This window comes from Salarias fasciatus, chromosome 12 (genome assembly GCF_902148845.1).
Source record: "Salarias fasciatus chromosome 12, fSalaFa1.1, whole genome shotgun sequence".
Taxonomy (NCBI): Eukaryota; Metazoa; Chordata; class Actinopteri; order Blenniiformes; family Blenniidae; genus Salarias; species Salarias fasciatus.
In genome coordinates this window covers 9,253,711-9,276,117 of record NC_043756.1, presented here as the reverse complement: position 1 = coordinate 9,276,117, position 22,407 = coordinate 9,253,711, and the positions used below count along the sequence as shown (strand labels likewise).

At 39.9% G+C, this 22,407-nt stretch overlaps 2 protein-coding genes across 2 annotated transcripts; both read right to left on the bottom strand.

The window, feature by feature from the left end:
• Window positions 1-2,430: 2,430 nt before the first annotated feature.
• Window positions 2,431-3,785, bottom strand: nkx2.7 (NK2 transcription factor related 7). The gene is made up of 2 exons (XM_030104156.1): window positions 3,563-3,785; window positions 2,431-2,948 (listed from the first exon to the last, which is right to left on the bottom strand). Exons 1-2 carry the CDS (start codon window positions 3,783-3,785, stop codon window positions 2,431-2,433), a joined length of 741 nt encoding a protein of 246 aa, XP_029960016.1.
• A 13,492-nt stretch (window positions 3,786-17,277) lies between these two features.
• stc1 (stanniocalcin 1) lies at window positions 17,278-20,564 on the bottom strand. Its single transcript, XM_030104825.1, has 4 exons — window positions 20,367-20,564; window positions 18,507-18,649; window positions 18,177-18,388; window positions 17,278-17,968 (listed from the first exon to the last, which is right to left on the bottom strand). Exons 1-4 carry the CDS (start codon window positions 20,545-20,547, stop codon window positions 17,662-17,664), a joined length of 843 nt encoding a protein of 280 aa, XP_029960685.1. The 5' UTR covers window positions 20,548-20,564; the 3' UTR covers window positions 17,278-17,661.
• Between the last annotated feature and the right edge of the window lie 1,843 nt (window positions 20,565-22,407).

Here is a 22,407-nt window from a genome sequence, read left to right as displayed (position 1 = left end):
TAGGAGGTGTCAGAAAAGTTACCACAGGGATAACTGGCTTGTGGCGGCCAAGCGTTTAGTCTTACTCTGCTGATATGTTGTTGCAATAGTATATCCTGGGTAACTCCTCATGGCCAAGGGGTGCTAATTGCAAAAAGCCACAACACAAATGCAAAGGACACAACACAACAACTAATGCCACAACACAAAAGCAAAAAAAAAAAAAAAAAAAAAAAGCCACAACAAAAATAAAAAGCCACAATGTAAGTGGGCAGCATGTATAAGAACATGCTTTGTTTCTTGGGGGTAATATTTTCAGACGGACTAAATCGATTTTGGGAGAGTTTAATGAGTTGTAAGTGAAACACTGCAGCTCACTGATTGCAATAATGTCATTATATATTTTAAGAAATTCCCTTGTTGAAATTGTCATAACTGTTATGTGCTCTGCAGTCCATTTTTTGGTTCTGCTTAGGTTCCGTCAGATAATAATGTCCCCTGGAAACAAATCCTCTTACTGCTGTTGTTGTTGCAACATTTGCAGTTTTATTGTGGTTCAGTTCAGAAGTTAGATTATGTTCTCTTCTAAGGGTAAATGGAAGGTTATATTTTTTCTTACCTTTTTTTGGGTTGACATTACTCTATAAAGAGATGTAGTGCCACCATCAACGATATATATTGCCTATTTATGTGCGTTTATTATCAGAAGTCTTTAAATCACGCATTTTCCGTGACGAAGTTATGATGAAGAATAACTGGTTGAAAGCCTCTCTCTATCACACACACACACGCACACACTGACAGAAGGTTTATCTGATCTGTGGGTCTCCTCTCTGTCTACAGCTTTATCCTCCTTATCTGCGCTCTGGCGCTCCTTCAGCTCGTCTCTCCCCTCAGAGGTGTCTCTGCAGCTCAGGTGACACGAGCTTAATATTTGTCACCAATAATCAAAAACTGTTCAATCCGAGGGAAAGAAAACGAATCTGGAGAAGTGCCTCCACATGCAGATATTAGCCTTTAACAGCTTTGTTTTGGCGCGATTCGCGTCCTGTGGCGCATCATTGACAGCTCAGGCTGGAAGTGTTTCCGAGGTTGATTGAAAGTTTGAAAAACTTAAAGAGCCACTCTGTCTGCGGGTTTGTTTACCAAGCAGAGCTCCGGGACAGGACAAGCTCTCCAGCCTTATCAGTGGATTTGTGAATGGAACAATAATGAGGAGGGTTTGATAGAGCAGTGCTGCCGGGTCAGATGTCACCTCAGCCATTCATAAGGGAAAGAAAAGCTCCATCTCGCCAGTCTTGCAATTTGCCTTTAATGGATTTATTGATCTGAACATTTTACGTTTAAACAGATTGATGGGTTTTACTTTCATTTAAGTATTAAGTGATTAGGTATGATATTTTTTTTTCTGTTTTTATCTTGTGTTTATGGAGTGTTCTTATTCATTTCTTGATCTTGACTGAGGAAGTGTCAGCAGCTATGTAATTTATCTTCAAGTGCAACATCGGTTATTTAATTACAAAGTCAGCACAGTGCATTCTCATCAAAAATTGGAGTATTGATTATTTTTTAACAGTCATTTAATTGATAGCCTCTTCAATTTATTTTACCTCTGTAAAATATGTTCAAAACACATTTATGCGACAAGTTGAGTTTGTGTGGTCTTACAAATAGTTTTTTTTAATTAAAAAATATATAGGTGAACTATTTACATAGTGAGTCCTATTGTTGGTAACATAAGTGAAGTATTTTGCATTTTGTAAAAAACGTTACAAATGTAAAAATGCTCAAATGTATGCAAACTCAAATACTGTTTAATTACAGCAATACGAGTATTTGTAATCCGTTGCTTCCATCTGACTTTTCAGTTTCGAATTTGTTTTTTCCCCCACTAAGGCAATAGTTTCAGCAAAAATAAATACTCCAATATTTTTTCTGTCCGAAAAGTAAACAAATTGTACTTCTTTTGTGATGCTTATTTTATATTAATTTGACCTTTGTTTGCATTTTACCCCATTTCTCAAGACACCAGGGTGTCATTTACAAAAAAACAACATAAAACTTTCAGCAGAATGGTATTTTATTTTTCGTCCTCGTATGAAATCGTTTGACTGTCTTCGTAAGTCCCCACAAGAAAAGACTTATTCAACCTTTTTTTTCCTTGTTTTTATTTTGGAGTCAGTGTAACATACAATCCAGAGTATCCCTGTTTAAAAAAAAAAAGCACACACACAAACAATAATTATCTTAAAGTTGTAAGGAACTCACAGAAACACAGGATATTTAAAATTAGTATTATAATTCATCTCAGAGAAATACAAAAATAAACCTTTTTTTCAAGACAACTAAAGAAAAAAAACAAGTTTAAACGAAACAGAAAATATACATTAAACTTTTTCCATCTGTCTTTCTTCCACATGTTTTGAGTTATTTGTTTTCACCTGCAGCCTCTCACACCCTGTAAAGCGCCTGGAAATGTCCGTGGCTGAAGGAACCTTCGTCGTTTCCCAGTAAATCGTTGGACACCTGCGCTGCGGGGGAAACAAAGCTGCAGGAATACACCCCGCTGTTTCCATATCCAAACACGGCGTTGTGTCCAAATGTCACATTGTACGGTGCGGGACCGGAACCCGCGCCGCAGAACTTCCCGTCCCGCACCAGCACTGGCACCGCCACCCTCCGGGGCGCCGCCGGGTAGCCCACCAGCTCCAGGGACTGGTCCTGCCTCTGCCGCTTGCATTTGTACCTCCTGTTCTGGAACCAGATCTTCACCTGCGTGGAGGTGAGTTTGAGCAGCAGGGCCAGGTGCTCCCTCTCCGGGGCGGACAGGTAGCGCTGCTGCCTGAAGCGCCTCTCCAGCTCGGACACCTGCGCCTGGGAGAAGAGGACCCGCGGCTTCCTGCGCGCCCTGGCTCCGCCGTTTGCGCCTCTCCTGTCGTACTCAGGTGAACTGTGGAGACCGCTCGTGTCTGCAAGATGGGTCAATAAACGTAATTAAACTTCAAGAAACATTGGCAAAAACAAAAAAAAAAAAAGAAGAAAATGTCTGAAACGCGTCACTTTTCTTTCCTTTTGGCAAAAAAGAAACATTTTTACTTTTTTTTTCGAAACATCTGAACTCTTCTGTGCCACCAGAAATTATGCTGAAATAGTTTTGAAAAAACTAATGAATTCATAAATAAAATTAAATAATTTAAGTTGTTTTCATGGGTACTTTTGATTATTGTTCAAAGCAATTTGTGTTCTTTTTTTTTCATTTTTCATTGAAAAACAAACCACCTCTTTACGTTTATCATTTATGTTTTTTGTTTTGTTTTGTTTTGTTTTGTTTTGTTTGCATGTGCATGTGCAGGTGATAGAAACCCAAAAGAAAACAGAGGTTTCTACAGGCAGTGTGAATCACTGAATGTAAAGAGAAGTCGATTTCTGTGCCTTCATCCAAATGAAAATTAAAAGCGCGTCAGGGCGCAGGCCTCTTCATACTCGCGGGTTCACTGATCTGGGGCGGCCTGCACCCATTGACACAAGTAAATTGTCAAAAAACACTGCACGTGACAGTGATGTAGATGCATGTATAGCTCACCTTCCTCATTCATCTCCCTCTTTGCTTCGAGCTGACTTTGCATTTCAGAGACGCACGGCTCATAAAAGTCGCTGTTTGGAGGCGCAGTCTGCATTTGCTGATGGTGCAGCGGCACAACTTGGTCAGCCCCTAAAAAATCACTCTCATAGGCATGGTGCTGCTGCTCCAGTCTCAAAATATCCTTCACGGAAAAAGGTGTGGAGGTAGCTGAACTGGGATGCATCCCCGCTGCTTTGGTTTGCGTCCAAATGCGCTTTGGTGATGATGCTGATGCTGCCGGATGGATCCCCTTTAATGACTGGTGAGTGAGGGCCTCCGAAGACCTAAATCATTCAAGGGTCCGGACTAATGAGCAAGGTTGACATATCTGCCCCTCTCTGAAACACTGACCCACACCCCAACTGCCTGCCTGCGCACACACTTGCAGCTCCCGTGCGTCTCACCTTACAGGAACACCAACACCTCTCATATCCGCCCTTCACTCTGTGTGAGGTGGAGTAATTACGAGGCTCAGCCCGGGAATAAGACAGGCAAGTGACTTTTACTTGCACAGCGGGCCATAACAAAGAAAATTTCAATCATCACGGCATTTTGAAGAAAAATGTACAACTTTTTCTCTGAATTTTCAGGTCAGAAACAGGTGAGTTTCATCAAAAATAATAATAGAGCAATAGATGTATATAATCCACAAATAAATGATCATCAGCAGTCAAAGACAATACAGAGGTTTTGTATTAAACAAGTGAAACTGCTCCGGCTCAGTGATCACTGTTTAAAAGGTGGATCATTCATTCAGGGTCTTCTGAGGAACCGATAAGCCTCTTCAGCGGCAGGTCCTGAGGGGTTGAGTGATCCCGGGTGATGCTGAACAGCTTTGCCACCGACATTGTTTTGCAGCCATGTTATTAGTGTTCTCAGGCCACAACAAACAGTAACATTACACCTGATGTTGTGGAAGTGGAGAGGCGGCGGCGCCAGCCCGCAATGCTTGACTGAGACCGAAGACGCAGACAGGAACATGGACAGACAGCCTGTCCCTCCGCAGGAGATGTATGGAGGGCACTCAGGGCTCAAATGTGGCAAAAAGAGACACTTAAGGAGGACTGCAGATCGAATGCACATTAAAGGATCTAACACAAAAAGCCTTGATGAGTGGAGCTTAATTGGTTGTATCAATTTTTCCTGTTGTCAACTTTTCTAGGTTATAACGTCGTGATCTAATGTCTTCAATTCACTTAAGTACTTTTTTTCATACACAATTTCATGAGGAAAAAGTATTTTGAAAGTAGCTGAAAACTTATTTGGAAGTGCAGGAGCTCGCTCAACTTCAGAGTTGCATATTTCTCCCTCATCCTTCAAGTTGGATGTTTTTCTTTTTTTCATTTTGAATTCATAATTTCTTGATTTGTTTAATATGTTTCCCTCATGTCGATTATATTGTAAAATAAATTGTTAACATGCTGGGATCCAATAAAAAAAAGTTTCCTGCCACATGCTTTAATCCAAAACATCAGGGAAATCTTCAGAAGAATTGTCTGTTACTGTAAAACTTATAATTTTGACCTTAAACCTTGTATATTCTACTTTGTCTGTATTATGATAAATGTGTGGGTTTTATGAAAAAAATTAATGATTTTGCATCCTAATTATTACTTCTATCATTATTTATTCTAAAAACAAAGTAAACCGTCTGAACAAAACAACAAAATAGTAAAGATTCATGCAAGAGACAAAACCACAGTGTAATGTAACAGTTTAAGTTGATATATTTCTCAGCTGTTTTCAAACAAAAAGTCAAATTACAGTGGCAACTGTGGTGTATTAAAAGTCAATTATGTTACTAATTCTGAGTTTCAGCTTGAAACATTTACCATAGGTCAAATGTGACATCTCTGACTTTTGATTTAGACATGCTGTTATCTAGATGGATATGGATGAAAACAGTACAAGTGTAAAAGAGTTGCAGTTGCAGATACACATTTACATGGAATTTCAAGTCACTGATTAACCTCATGCAAACATTTTGGGATTTGAAGAAAATCACAGAATTTCGTTAGTGAATCATGATTAATCGTATTTTGAAATGCATGTTTGAAATTCTGTTATTTTGCATTTCAATGCAGTTTTAAGCCTATAATGTAAAGCATCTCTCATTTAGACATGAGAATTAGAATTGTAAGTTCTAAGTTTTATCTCATATTCCTTTACTTTTAGCCAATTTTTAACCCTTACCCTGTGTATAATTGTGGTTAAAAGAATTAGTTAGCTGGTTCTTGACTTTATCCTGGGCTGTGTGTTATATTCTATATACAACACTTTTTGTGGTTGTTGTTTTCCAATCTACTGAATCTTATTTATATTTACTGGTTTGTTGAGATGCTGCTTATTTCTCATCACAGCCACCTCTGTGTCAGCCATAAACAACAACCTTATATCATTATATCACTGTTGTAATGACTATATTACATCATAAACTTATTTCCCCTGTTGTTTACATGTGTTCATGGTGAGTTCTGCATTAAGCAAATGTCCAGATCATGAAGCTGCCATGAGGTGGTGACCAGGAGGTGACTTGCAAGACTCATTAAAAGTCTGGGCTCCTCCAGGTTGCCTGTTGTTGACACTGAAGCATTGGCCTCAGTGTGTATATTGCAGACTACAATTTATTTGATGTCTATCATGTATTTACACCACGTAATATTTTGATTTAAAATTCCATTCATGCTCTAGTCATGAAAGGGGGAAATCACATTCACAGGAGTCACATGAGAAGACTCCACGCATCTTCTTACGTGTACTTATTAAATGAAATTACATGACATATTGGCTACATAATACACAAGACCCACTTTAGAGCTGTATTTACTGTATGTCCATATTGGAATAATAATCTTAAACTATATAATTCAACACCTTTACAGGATACTATTTTTGAAAACATTAATTTACTCACTCAATATCTCAGATGATCTCAACATATGTCATATGTTGTTGGATTATTATTTTACTTTTCAGGGACAAGCAGGAGAATAACCACCAGATAAAGAACATGTGAACAAGCAAGCGGTCCTTGTGACTTACTCAGGGATCTTATTTCGGTGCAAATTGTTATTTGGTGGAGTTCAGTTATAAAAGCTACAGTAAAGGTAATAGACTGTATTCATGCTAAAGTGACTGAAAATGGAAAACACCTTTACTCCTCCCACGTCATAGAGATAAACACATAAAGTATCACATTGTAAAGTCAATAGAACTGGCATGGTGGGTAATAATAATAACAATAATATATTGATCCCCACAGCATGTCAACACTAGTGTTAGGCAAGCTACTTTTTTAAAAGTAATTAGTTATGGTTACTTCTTTAAAAAAGAAACTGAGATAAAATATTTTAAAAGTAACGACTACTTAGCTGAGTTAGTGTTACTGTAAAAAAACAGGTTTAAATATGTCAAAGATTTTCAATCCCCATGTAATGGAACTGTAAGATGTATATTCAGTTGTTTATTATAAAACTGAATATATGATTAATGAAATGAATGGACTCTTGACAGAATAAACTACAAACAGGAAACGTTTAATTTTATATATATATAATTAATCGAAATTAAAATGTGTGATATATGAGACAATACACCAATCTGATTTGATTTAAAATTTCTACTTTTGTAAATGAATAGTAAAACACAATACATGTATGTCTAAAGATGTCTGTACTTCCATTTAAAAGCTGCCTTATATGGCTGTAGCGCTGTCACGGCACGTGACGCACTTTGCCCCAATATGGCTCTTTCTCTCTGTATGGTGACGTCATTAGGAACTTTCCTGACCGAGGGGTTGGCAACAATGTATCAATTTGAAAGCAACGTTGTTTTCCTTAAAAAAATAAAAAGCATTAAAGTGTATTTCCTGACCGAGGAGTTTGCAACAATGTATCGTTTTAAATGACGTCATCATCTGATTTGACCTAGATATGCAAATGAGCAACTATGCAAATCTTATTATAATATCCTTTAGAACTGTCCTCCTGAGTGATGAGCAAGCAAAAATGTATCAATTTGAAAGAAGCATTGTTTTTCTTTACAAAACGCAATAAAGTGTATATATTTAATTTAATTCTAAGCATTTAGAATGACCTAATCATCATTATTTCACTTCTATTTAAATGATTATGACATTGTAATATATATAAGCCAAGTCACCATTCATTTCAATTCAGCTTTATTTATACAGTGCAAAGTAAAACACTGTCATTCCTAAGCACTTTTACAGATAAAAACCTGTGTGTAGGAGAGAGAGAGAGAGAGAGAGAGAGAGAGAGAGAGAGAGAGAGAGAGAGAGAGAGAGAGAGAGAGAGAGAGAGAGAGAGAGAGCAGAGATGAGAAGAGAGACACAGGTTAGTGTCCACTGGCTGAAATACTAAAGGTCAAAGAAAGTAAATATAGCTGTAATACATTTTATTTAAATTGCATGGTTAGACAATGAAATGCTGCTCTGGAAAAAAAGTAAATACTTTTTGATCAGGTCAGACTCAAATGTCAAACATTTGGCCCACAGGTCAAAGCAGGACATCCAGAAGGTACAATCGAGCCCATGGGATGACAGAGAAAGAATAAAATGGAGAAGGAGGTCCACTGCAGGTTTTCTCATCAGACAGCAAGTGTGTTTAGCTTATTCACTGGGTATAGCAATGTTTCAGTAAGAAATGTATGTATATTCTGAAAATTTTTTAATCTATCACATTGATTTGTGTCAGAATAAAAATAGGACAGTGTTGAACTTGCTATTTGCTGTTTTTCAACTAGGTTTGATATAATAAAAGAATGAATTAAATGTTAACCTTTTCATAACATAATCATACATTATTAAACATCTTGCAGAAAAAAAATATAAAAAGTTTTCAGTTGTCCAAAATGTTATACTATAAAGTTATTATGTTATATTGTAACTGGTCGGGCCAACACTTGAACTCAAACTGGGCTGTGTGAGGATCCTGATGTAAGATATAAAACTTAGGTGAAAGATAACTTCACATGAGTATATTAAACTGCTTTTTTGTTGTTTAAATGTATGACAGTACTTTTTGAAATTGACATATTTTCAATTCAGTTCTTGTTTTTTTTCTCTTTGACTGTGAATTAAGCAAAGTAATAATAAAACATGCTATGAATGGCAAAATGAGTCTTTGTTTAGGTAACCAAGAAATTGATATTGTTAATTCAGTGAATATAAGGGATCTGTCAGCATTTTGAAAATACCTTTATTTATCAATGAATAGTGATTTACCAAAGTCTTTCGTAATTTGTTTTGTAAAATAAAAGTTGATCTTCGCTAAGTTTTACACAGACCCTGAAAGCCTGATCCAGACAAACAAAGAAATCTGAACTTCAAAAGCAGCTGCAGGAAAAACTCAAAGTCATCAGAGAGTTGTTTGACACCTCGGGACTTTCAGGGTGTCCAAGTTGATGGGTAAATGACTTAATCACTGCAGCAGTGTTCTCCGGGGGCTTGAAGCAACACTCTCCCTTTACCTTCTGTGACTGCTTTTACCAAAACTAAAAGCCTTTCTCACTGATTCCACCGGGTGTCCTCCTCATTGTAACACGAGAAGCGGGCTAAGTACAGTTTACCACAAATAGCCCTAATTCATCATACAGCAAAATAGGAGGGTGATGGCAGCTGAAAGGGGAGATAGCGTCATTTTACACTGACTGAAACCGAACACAGCCTTTTTGTGGCCAATATGCAACTGAATATACTCATCAAGTTGCTATGTGACAGTAGCTTTCAATAGAAATGTAGCTGTTTAAGGCAGAGAGAGCATGTTGTATAAGATACAACATTTTCTTTTAAATCTCCAGTGTGAACGATGCATAGTGAGGACTGTCAGTGAAGCTGAAGGATGCAGCTTGAGGCAGCAGAGTGCGCTAGTGCTCAGAAAAGGTTTACACAATGAACACAGTGGCTCCAGCTCTCCCTGTCTGCATGTATTAGTCTACCTAACTGTCCTCAGCCATTCATCCAACTGCTGTATGGCTTTATCCATCAGGGTTACAGGACACTGGAGGAAGTGAGGAAAAACCCCGCACAGGTCAAACACATAAAGACAAACAGGAGCTCATTTACACATTTAGAGTCACCAATTCAACTCAAAATTCATGTTTATTATTTTGGACTGTGGGAGGAAGCTGTAACACCCAGAGAAAACCCAGGCTGACATGGGGGGAACTTAAAAACTTTACCCAGAAAGGTTCTGACCTGACTCGAAACAGGAGCATTATCCTGTGACCAGAAGGTACTACCCACTACTTGACTGTGCAGTTCTGTAAAGACCGCCTGTCTTTCTGAGTGTCCTATGTTGAAGTGGCGACCTGTCTCAGGTGTAACCGGCCATCGCCCTTTAGCTGAGGTCAGATCCTGCCTCCTGTCAGCCTGGGTTGCATAAAGCAATTGTATCAAAGATGGATAGATGAATTCTGGCACTTTTGCAATAACAGTTTCAATCTGCAATATTACCCTGCTTTGACATTGTGCATGTTTGGACAGAAGAGTGGAGTCTCGGTGTATTTGTCTTTGCCAAAGAAACTAATGCTTTGTGTCCCAGTATAAAGGAGGAGCTCAGTGCAGCCTGTTTGGAGCCACTAGATGTCTCTGTCATACTACATTAAATTTAAAGAAGCTTTCATTCAGAATGGATTACCCAAAACTAAGAGCATTATTATCTAATTGCATTGCTTTTAAGTTGTAGTTTACAGTCTGAGCACAAAATGTACAACTCAGTGTCTGTCAAATGTTGATGGATTAATAACACTCCAGCCAAACAGCTACTGGACGGACACAAAACCAAATGGACACACATATGCTGCACCTTTCAGTCCTATCTTGCTCTCTGTGTTTTCCTCACATCTGAACTCAGTGTGAATGCTTTCTGTGGAAGATTTTACATGTGCGTTTTTTCATCTGCGGCCCAGTCTTGTGTAGGCGTGTTTCTTGTGTAGTCGCAGCATTTCCTCCAGGTCTTACAGAAAGGCAGGAGAACAACTGGCATCAAGGAAAGCTGCAAATTATCTCTGCTGCAAAAGCGAAAGCAAAGGAAACTGTGTTTGAAAGGACTGATGATTACTGGTTGAACCTGCCTGTATATTTCTGGCGCACAGAGTTGAGTTGCAGAGTTGTTAAAATAGTCAGGTGCTCCAGGAGAAAGCTCAGTGTGAGAGCATTCAAGAGCATTTCAGCTGCACTACTGAAGTAATTGGCTGCTGCTCTGTTGGCTTCATTAGTTTCACTGGCTGGGGAGACATTAGGAGGACAAATCATATGGTGCTGTGGAACAGGATGGTGACATATGTATTGACCTGTGCTGTCTGTGCTATTCAATAGATTAATAATTTGATGCATACAGTGTATACAGAGCCAAAAAACTGCCTTGCATTTGATTCCAAGACAAATGCTTTGAGAGAGATGCTTTGGCAGAGATGGAAAATGCTCTGTTTCATCTCTTTCCCCTGCCACTCCAGCTCTTTCTTCAGTAAAATTTGATCTAATTTTCTTTCCCGTCCTTGGGTATTTCCCCACAGAAATGAAGGGATAGTGATTGCTGGGTAAGATTGGAGTGGATCTAATCTTCCACTGCTCTCAGTCATACTCCATTTCACTGCACATCTAATTTGTCACACTGCTGATGAATATGCCACAAGTTTCATGGGAAAGAGAAGGACATAATGAATATAAAACACACTGGGAGAGGGGAGAAGTAATTGCCGTACCGCACTAACCACAGCGCATTGTTCATTTGTCCCATCAAATTGCTGACACTATGCATGCACTATGGATTCATTGCTTTTCTCCTTCGGAGTTTGATCAAGACGTTAAAACAATGACGAACAATGACAGTTTTGTTTGGAAGCAGAAGCTTGATGGTCTTTTAAGATCATAGACCCTGAAGTCAAATTTACCTGCAGGGGGGGGGGATTCAGCACCTCCAGACCTTTTGTGAAAACGTCTTCTCTTGTGCCTCCTTTTATGGTGTTATTGTGTGTGTGCATTGTGGGTATATGAACTTTAAAGACATGCTTGTGCAGAAGGTTTTACACGGCATCATTTCAAAGCAGAGGGTGTTAAAACAATCTATCTGATGTAACGCAGTAGGTCCAAAAAGCAGCAAGATCAATTAAAAAAAAAAAAAAACACAAGCAGATGGCACGAATTGCATCTGCATAATGATATTCTAATTTCGTCATTATTCATTATTACGCTGGTTGTGATTGTCAGGGCGATACACTCGGCAGCAGTCCAAGCAACAGGCAACAAAGTGAACAGACAGGGTCAAAAATCTGTGCAAATGTTTCCTGGCAACAAGACGTTTCTCTCTGTGTCGAAAGCAGCAATTCCATCCGAATTACTTTTAAAAGTTGCCCTCTTCAGTAACTGCATCTGTGTAGCTGGGCAGAAAGACACACAGGGATTCAGGTTTTCAAACACACCGTGTGGCGAAATTCCAAAGTGTTTGTGCAGTGTACATCATGCTTGTGTTACAAGTCATTGATGAGTGGAGAGTGGATGTCTCTTTAAAGATGGAGATGATAGAATGTGTGTGCAGAGCTGCTGCATCACCTATCCATGAGACTGGAGAGCGGCTGATGAGAAAGCCCTTCAGGACTCTTCTCTAAATAGGCATGAAATTATATCTCCCTCTGACTGAGATTAGCGTCCACAGAGCCTCTTGCATTCTGCCCCCTCTTTTCCGCAGGCTCTCAAACCAAACAGTCACTTTGCAGTTTCAGCTCGTTTGTGCCGAAGTTTAAGAAAGTTCATTTTCATCAGGAGGTGCTCTGCGTGTCCTTCAGCTTCCTGCATGGGTCCCTCAGGATTGGTCACACACACTGAGGGTGTGTAGTAAACCATAACAATCATCTGGTCAGGTTTGTGCTAAACAGAGATGCTACTTCATCATGTTTCAACAAGCATGTGAATCATGGGTTTTTATGCTTTCCATGATACTTTCTGTGGACTGCACATCGGCGTGGTCCCTCATGTGCGAGTTGGACCTGCGGGCCATTTTCTATGGGATTCTCAGGGTCTTTCAACGGTCCAAAAACACGTATCAGCAGCTAAACGTTGCCTCTGTGGATGTGACTGTGAGACTGTCTCTCTGTTTGCTATCATAGTGGACGGGTGACGTGTTCAGGACCCTGCCTTCGTCCATAGTCAAGTGGGATGCAGGTGGATGTGTTTTTCTAATGTATTTTTGGACATAAATGCATCTCCAAGCTTATTTTTAAATTTTTGCTCTATCAAATGTACATTCAATTCAGTATTAAAATGATGTATTTTAAGAAGTTTTGCCCTGCAACAGTAAAAAGGAATACATAATCCGGTGAAAAGGCACGTCCCTGACCCTCAGATTCTTCCTGCTGCTTTGTCCTCCCTGAATTCTCTGGAGAGATCTGCCCTAGAAGCAATCTGGGGAAAATGTAGGTCTGGAGTGCTTTATACTGGTGGATTTTTATGAATACCAGCAAACTATGATGAATGCAAATGAGTGAGACAAGAGGAAAAGCAACATATTTCATACCATATGCCAGATATGATAAATATTTTATTTCCGATCAGCAAAAGACACACAATTGATGCATTTGTATCTTTCATGACTTTTCAGTACAGAGGAAAAAACCCAAACATATACACAGTATGGGCATATATGTGTATGGGTATATTTTAAAGTGCAAGTGATTCACAAGGGTCAATCATGCGTTACATAGCATCTGTATCAGGAACTTCAGTATTCTCCTAAAGTCTGCAATAACTTTTTTTTTTTTTGACTCTGATAGTAAAATAACTGTCACTTATATATGAATACAAAATAAACTTTACTAGTCACTGAAGCTTTTTGATTTTGTTTAAGCACAACAACATATATCAATCTATTTCAAGTCTTGAGAGGAAAGAGTACCATGAAGTGCCAGAAGTGAGGGAGATTTTAGTCTCTGGGATTGACAGGAACAGTTTCACAAAAACTCACCATGGGTCAATTTAACGATACTGCAGTACCACCTTGAGCACCCTATGCTTAAAAAATCTGACACTGAAAGAAATCAAAAGCCTATTTGCTTGTCTCACTTTTGCTTGTCCTGATAGCCTTCATTGGTTGTCTAACTTGGGCATGTCCTCGTTAAAACAAACATTCAGTATACAGGTACATTCTCTATAATTATCATTACATTTTACTTGGTGAGGAAACAGTCAATTTGCCCTTGCCAAATATGTCTGATACAAGGAATGTCATAGAAAATAAATATGAAAAAAACATGAATAGACATAAAGGTGTGTGGATGTGGACTGATGCTGGGCTCGTTGTGTGGCGGCAGATCAGACCAGAGCGGCCTCAGAAGAGGGGCATCCGGACAGCATCATACAGGGTAGTAACAGTTTAGCAGCAGCTGTTGGGTTTTGGATTTACCCATGAACAACAGAGATACAGACATATGTATCAATAGTACATGAAGAAGCCCTGACCCTTCAGGATGCAAAAACAAAAACAGAAGAAAAAAAAAATATTCAAACTCATCTGCATTCGAAATAAAATATGCCTCATTTGCAAATGTACTGAATGTTTCAATGCCCTTTATAGTGGTTAAGATGCAAAGTGCATAATGAACATAAAATATAAGCTAGGATATACTACAGTGTGACTATATCTCTTAACTTCCCAAGTGATTCCTTCAAAACAGCTGTCCCATCATGCACTCACACACACACGCACACACACCCACCCACTCACTCATGCACACATACCCGCATGCACGCACCACACACACACAAATAAAGGATCATATTCACAGAACAAAAGAGTTTACAAAAAAACACAGGAACAGAAAGCATTATAGAGGAGCAATGCCTTCACACTGTGAGTGCAGTATGAGAGCACACGCGCTGCTGCATTATTCACACAGCATCACCTGGCACTGAATGAAATAAAGGTCAATTTCCATGTTGCTGTGAATCCTTTGTGTGTGATTATTGCATAGTTTGGAAATCTTAACATAGCTAATAAATTGACATGGAAAAATAAAACATCTCATTTTCTGGTCTGTGCTTCAACCTTATTAATCCAGAGCAATATAGAGGCTTACTTTTTTAATAGAAAGGCTGGGCTCAAATTTTAACATGAGTCAGCATGAAGAAACAAAAGGAACAATAAAAACATAAACAAAACCATTTCAATTTTTCTTTTTTGAAGAAGAAGAATTCTGAGATTAAAAAAAATGATCTTTTCAAGAGAAGTAATCGTCTAAAATGGTGCAAAACTGAACTGAATTGAACCCAGACACAGCTAAAAGTTAACCTCTATATTGCATTTTCACTGTGCACACATATTTTCCCTTAATTCACTGCGAACTAACTCAAGCGGTTGATTAGATCTGATACCCTCATGGTGCCAAACCACTATCTGCAAGATACAGATAAAAGCAAACACCAGCATGAAGGCCATGCTCAGCAACTGCGGCTCTGGACTAAATTACTTCCATTCACTATTTTATACGCAATTTGTAAGTTTGATTTCAGCAGTTTGGTTCTGATTTGATGGCGAAATGTTGAATAGGCAAAAATAATCACAGTTTATCCATACACAGCACAGCAAGGTGTGTTCTTCTTTTAGCTATTCTGATCATGATGTGAAAGATGTCGGATTCAGCAGACTGATTGTCTTAGATCTTAAAAGGCCATATAATGGAGTATGACTTTAATGAGCAAACTCTACGGAGAGTATTGTTACTTTAATGTGCAGCTACAGTCTTTTCTGTCGTTTTGGAGTAAAAACAAAGAGCCACAGTGTGGAAAAACATCTCAAATTCACTTAGCAACGGTTTTTAGGAGGCAGTCTTGGCTCAGGTGGTACGTTGCTGGGTGGATCTCCATCTCATTGGGTTCAAATTAATGTCTTAGGAATTTATACTAAATCTCAAGTTTCACAGAATGGATGGTGAGCACATTTCACGGCAACTTAGTCACCAGTGATGTGCGATTTATCATGTGAAGCACTGACAAGACGTCTAACAGAGTGAAAACAAGTTTTGTCCATGTATAATCTAAAGTCTGAGATTTGGTTTAAATAAGCACATATTCTGACAAGCAAGAACAAAGCCGGCACAACTTTCCCTTGGCATGGAGGGATTGTAAGCCATGAACTCAAATTTTGGAAGTCTTACTGGCATTTAGTGCTGGTGTGTAGCAAATGCCAGATACGGCTTTGTCAAGAGCAAACCAAGTGCATGCAACCCTTAACCTTAAATTATTGGTAAGTTTGTAACCTTCAGTGATATAGCTCTCAGAAGTCAGTCACATTTCATGGGGAGAACCATCAGCCATCAGCAGGATCGTCCTCCGACACGGCTCCTGACGCTGGTGTTTGCTTCACTCTGAATATAACCTGGTCACTTCTGAATCTTGTGCACACTCCTCCAGCTCTGAGCATGTGTATATGGCAGCTGCAGAAACTTTGTGTTTTTTTTTCTTTTTCCTTTGAGAACCAGAAATGGTGTCAAAACTAAGTTTTGTTGTGGTCCCTTGTAACACCCATAAAGTAAATCACCTGACTTGAATGACCAACCTTGTTCCCCTATGGCCAGCACAGAGTCATGACATGGGTCCCATTCAGTCACCAGAGTGTCAGCTCACCTTCTTTTTTTTTTTTTTTTTTTTTTTTTTGGCATAGAGCTCATGTTTAAATAGGAGCCATGACAGAACTGCTTTTTAAGTCTGTAAACGGATTAAAACTACAATAATGCATTAAAAAAAAATTAAATAATATAGTAGGAAAATAAATATCATTCCAACAAGGCTTTTTTTTTTTTTTTTTTTTTAAATAGACGTTCTCCATCTTGACACTGGAAGCCAGTGTGTATGTGACATGATTCACCTCAGAGAGCGACGATCATCAGTTCAAGAAGATGGCTGCTCTCACTCTCATTGGCGAACGCGCTAATTAGCTACTGCACATACACGGCTGCTTCACACCCGGTTAAGAGCATGGATACAGATCCCATTAAACATGGTCCCACATTTACTGTAGAGCTCAACAGTCTTATGCATTGCAAGTGTCTGGATACAAGATATGCAAAAGAAGAAAAAAAAAAAAAAAAAAGGACTCTTTTTTTTTTCTGATAGACTTGGCCATAACCTGGATAATCCTTATGTGCAGGATAATGATTTCAAACACATGACCATGGCTACATCTGCCATCAGAAAAAAAGAAAAAAAAAAATTATAAGTGCTATAGCTATACACAGTTTTGGTATTTCATGAATAGCATTCAGGGCAGTTTGAAGTTTTTTGGTCAGTTTAAGGTAACCTCTCAAAGGTTATCGTGAAACCTCTACAGACCTCACTCCATATGAGAACTCTCATTTAGAGGGCGAGCTATGGCTGTCTCTGTTAACTCGGTATACAGTACATTTAAGTGTTTATGTTAGTGTCATAAAATTGCTATGAAACTCATTTCCACAACTCATGCTCAAAATTTCACTGCTGAAATATTAGATACATCTACCAATATTCTCCCATTCCTAAAAATGCACCAATAATAAGTCCAACTACAGATTTTCTATCCATGAACACATGTCTGAATTATGGAATTGTGGTTTTGTATTTTGATGTACTGGCTTGTGCTCTAGAGGCATGAACCACTATGGCTGTATTTTTTTTTTCTTTTCTTTTTCTTTTTCTTTTTGCTTGGCATCAAAAGACTTCTCAAGGATTTATCTCAGCTGGAGGATGTAAAGAGTGAACAGGGCCGTGCTGCAAACGCAACAGCCACGTGTTCAACACTAACTTTGAGCGGACACATTTGAAAACAGTCGATGGAAGAGGGGTTCTCTCAAGCCTAAAGTGTAGGATATAGTATTTAACAACAATCAAACTGATATCGATTCTATGGGCGTTCCGGCATTCCCTCGAGGTGCACATTTCTGCAACTTCCAGTCTAGCAGAGGAAGGATTTGACCACCCCGAGGGAATAGAGGAGCTTTCATGATGTTTTCAGGAGTGTGTGGAGTTTGTTTTTGTTGTTTTTTTTTTTTTTTTTTCTGAATCTGAGAGAAAGTTAGGAGCTGTCACCAGCAGAGCGTTTTTTGCCAAAATGACTGGCTGAGTCTCTGTTTCGCAGATTAGGCTGGATCTTGTACATATGGGGACCCATGGACCAGCGCCAGCTCCCACGGCCCTCCACTCCAGTCGGGACGGCGGCAGCGGCAGCTGCAGCCACAGCGGTGGAGGGGCAGGGCTTGTTCTGCAGCAGCTGAATAAGCATGGTCATCTCTGGGCCCAGCCGTGACACCATGCTGGTCCTGACACGATCCACCGTGTCCTCGTCACAGTCCATCAGACTCTGTAGCAGCTTACCGTAAAACCTAGGACAACAAAGCATCTGTCAATTTGTAGAATCAGTGAGTAGGAATAAAAAAAAAAAAAAACAGAACATGAAGCTGAGAAGCTGTGGAGCTGAGGTATTTTGTGCTATTGTTCTGGCGCTTTAGGCTGTCATGCCATCCCCATATTCTATTGTCAGCTGGGTTTTAGAACAGATCACACGGTACATCTTGCCATCAAAGCCCTCACCTATTAGGAAAGTGGCTCGGTAGCTGTGCCACTTCTCCAATAGCATCTGGATTAGATCGGGCCACAGTGCAGATATCCAGCTTGCTGTAACACTCCTCCTGAACTTCAGATATCATTCTTTGGAAGGTGGAGCAGCGGCGGATGGTCGGGAATGCCTTCGAGGTGATGCCATTGGCAATGCACTTAAGGCTCTCTTTCACAAATGCTTTACCCTGTGAACAAAAAAAAAAACAGCGGTGTATCACATATTTCAGCCCTCACAGTTACATGAATTCTAATCTTTCAGGGCTTACGTGGATGGTGCAAAGGAGCAGAATAAAGAACATGTACCTGAGTGTCAAATTTAGCAGCACTGTATAGGAAGGACTTGCAGATGTCATGCATGCCATCTGTGTCACAAGTTGAGTTTTCCAGGCAGGCGAAGGCTCCGCAGCCAACTTGGAGGGCACTGTTGAGACAGCGTGCCACATCTGCTGTGGGTACAGAGAATGAACCATCAGCAGGGGAACCAGCAGTGGCTTCACTGGGAATGGCTGCACACTCTCTGAGCTCATTACACTGGGGGTTGCCAGGGCACCGGCGAAAAAATGCGGCGGACAAAAGAGAATTTTCATACTTTGGTGATTCACAAAAGACGTACAGTCACTCAGGGCAAACAGTGACGTGACTGCAGATTGGACACCTTACAAGTCTAAGAGTCTCAGAAACTCTTTGGCACTACTAGACTTTTCTCTTGGCAGGGGTTTATATTCCACTGTTTGGTTCTTTTCAGCAGCACTTGGATGAGCAGCACCAGAAATACCAAAGAGTTTCCTGAAAATTGTTGGCATGCCTGCAGAAACACATACACATGTATCCTTTGTGCACACATAAACCATGCTGTACCACCACCAGTCTCCGTGCACTTTATCTCTGTCTTGTTTAACAAAACACATTCTGCCCCCACATCATATTTTCGACGATAAGTTAAACAAAGTCTGGTCAAATCTCCGGAATTGATCTGATCTCCATTCAGATTAGCGAGTGTGCCATCCAGAAAATACTGCCATGCGCATTTCAGGAGAGTCACATGACTGGAATAGATACCAAGATGATCAACTCACCAGCAACCCTAATCCCCATATTAGTAAAATCACTGAACAAGCGCCACACACGACAACAATCAGGCTTCCCATCCATATCCCTAGAACTGATCTTGGTTGCAAGGACATAGCTCCAAGTATGCGGCTGATTTCAAGCCTTCCACCAAGACACATCTATCAAACACAATCTGTAAATCACGGTGTCCAGATAGTTGGCCTTCTTTATTCCTCATCTGCAAATCCACTGAAGTGGCAAGCAGCCTGATTCAAATCCTTTGTAATAACTATGAGGAAATGTCACCTAGGAGCCGAAGCCTACTTGGCAGCCTTTGAATCTGGGGCCCCATGTTGACCTGCACTCTCAGATAAAGTCTGGCTGCCATCAGGGACCAGAGATTGCTCTCAAAATACAGAGAGTGAGCTGCAAGTCTTATGATGATGAAGCAATTTCTGCAGAAAGGAATGAGCATCCCTGTCGCCCACTGGCTTTCATCACTGAGCTGGATCTTTGTGTTAAAGAGGAAAAGTCCACATTTGAAAGAATCCATGCTGATTAATGCTATGCAGTGAAAATTATGAAAAAAAATGATGTGATTTATCAGAATTCTACACTGATAAGGTTGCAGGTATTTATCAAAAAAAAGGCACAGCCCCAGTGACAAGCAGTTTATCTTTTTTTTTCTGTTGCATGCTGAGAAATAAATGCACAGTGGTGTAACCTACTTCTTTTTCTGACTTCAAGCCTCCACAGTGAGGCATCTCATAAAATAAAATGTTTTATGCACTGAAGAAGAAAAAAAAAATGCAATGCAGCAGCCTAAAGCTCTATGGGAGAGAGACTGACAGCATGACACAGCCTGCACTCTCAGGTGTCAGCGCCAAGCTCCATGCTCATCTGTTGCCGGCAGGACACCGGCAAAAACCACGGCGTTAATCCCGCAGCCTCCTCCGCGAATCAACGCGCTCGTTTCCACAGAAAAAAAAAAGGCTGCACAGGCCAAATCATTATGATCGGGAGAGAGAGAGAGAGAGAGAGAGAGAAAAGAAAATCCCCACATAATAGGTAAGGCTTGAATAAATAGAGTACAGAAAGCAGTGTGTTACTTACAAGGGCTATTGGCAGAAAAGCGTGCTCTCCTGGGCGAATAGGACTCGTTTTGATCCAGTTCATAAGCAGATGCATTCAGCACCATCAGGAGAAAAAGTCCGGTCCTCAAAGGCATCGTCCTCTCAACACAGATGATACAACTAAATGTAAAGAGACGCCACCCGGTTTGTGAGTAAATCATAAGAATGACGCTCCAAAAAAAAAAAAAAAAAAAAAAAAGCTTCTGCAGTGGAAGAAAAAAAAAGAAGGAAAGAAAGAAAGAAAAAAAAAGGACAGGATCAGTGTTGGCTATTGCAAGTAGGTTGCCGGCAATTTCTCTTCACTGGACTCCTCACTATCCTTTTTGACTTGCATGACAGATCGCAGCGATGTCAAGTCTGCACGGGTTTATATGGGAGCGCTGCACATTACGAGTCCTGCCGCTGGACCAATCAGAGCGCAGCGTTCGCAGCCCTGCTCGCAGTCTCTCCACTACTAATTGATAAAACGAGCCAACAGCGGCCAACACTGTTGATCACACAGCTCCACATCCGGGTCTGGGCATGCACAGCGAGCTTTTATTTGATAGATGCCGTTTGAAGTGCAATGCAATCCTTTGTCTCAGTGCAAAAACTCTAACTTTTATAATTCTGAAATCTTATTAGGTTGACCTTTTTTTTTTCAGCATCCTTCATTGCTGAATATGTGTTCATTGCTGAAGCCAATCTGTTTTGCAACAATAGGACCAATTCTTTTTTTTTTTTTTTTTTTTTTTTTTTTGAATGTTAGAATAAACTAGTTACTGGAAGAAATGCAAACTACACCTAAAAGCCCCCAAATTGATCTGAACCAAGGATATTTTTGCGGTGAGGTGGAAACAATAACCACTACCCTCTGTACATCATTTATCAAAAATGTTTAAAAGAAAAAAAAAATACGACTGAGGAAAATCAGTATGGAAGAGTGATACTGAAACAGGGAATTTCATCAGCACTGTTGCATGTGGTTTTCCAGGTGAGCTTTGCAAGCCGACTGAGATCATATCTTTTATCAGGGCTTCAAATGTGAGTCAGAAAGGCCCAACCGCACCTGGCAGGTGGATTTATGGTCAGGCTTGGCTGCCTCATTAAATATCACAGAAAAAATGTGTGGAACAGGAGGCGTAAAGGTGGACACAATGCTACCTGTGTCTCTGAAGGCACATTTAGATATATGTCCTGATGTAGACTTAACTTTGAAGCTACATAAGTTTTTTTTCTTTTTTTAATTCCCTTTAGTGGAGGCTTACCAACTCATAAAAACGTGTGCTTATTGTCATTATGTTGGTAAAAGTGTAGTTTATCATTTTCCGTTTGCCTCCAGTGACCGCAGAGCCAGCTAGGAGGTGCAGGTGAGCTTCGCTACATAAGAAAATGGTGTCTGTCACATATGTGAAGCCTTTCAGTCATTCAGCTCATACTCTCTTTCCAGTTGTTTTAAAACCTAAAACGGGGATGGATTCAACACTGTGCCTCAGTTCTGTCTCTCACACACTGATTTTGTAGTAATTTCAAACAGCCTTGGTTGTGTGTATTACCAAGTCTGTTATTTTTCCTCCTTGATCGAGTATAGATCAGGGGTTTCAAACCTATGGCCCGCAGGCCAAAACCTTCCCATAAGAGGGTTTAATCTGGTCCGCTTGATGACCGAGCCAGAGCAGAGTCACACTGTGAGCATGAGTTTGTGAAAAAATACTGCGGGAATGGTATTGCTGCAGGCTTTAGTCGGCATTGGTCTGAGGAGAAACACTGCAGCAGCCGGGGTCACAGAACTCTCAGCAGAAAATTCAAACTTCGGTCTTCTGTTGTATTTTGGGATGGGATGAAATTTTAAGAGAAAACTAAACCAAGCCACAAATAAAGGCTGTGGTTTGTGGACAATTTGTTGTGTTTCATACAAGGAGGCATTAAAATAGAAACTTCAAATCGTTTTAAAGAAAAAATGAGACTCATGGCTCCTGAATTATCTAAAAACATTCTTACTGTGAATAAATTGCAGACTTCAAGCACCTTTGAACTAGAAG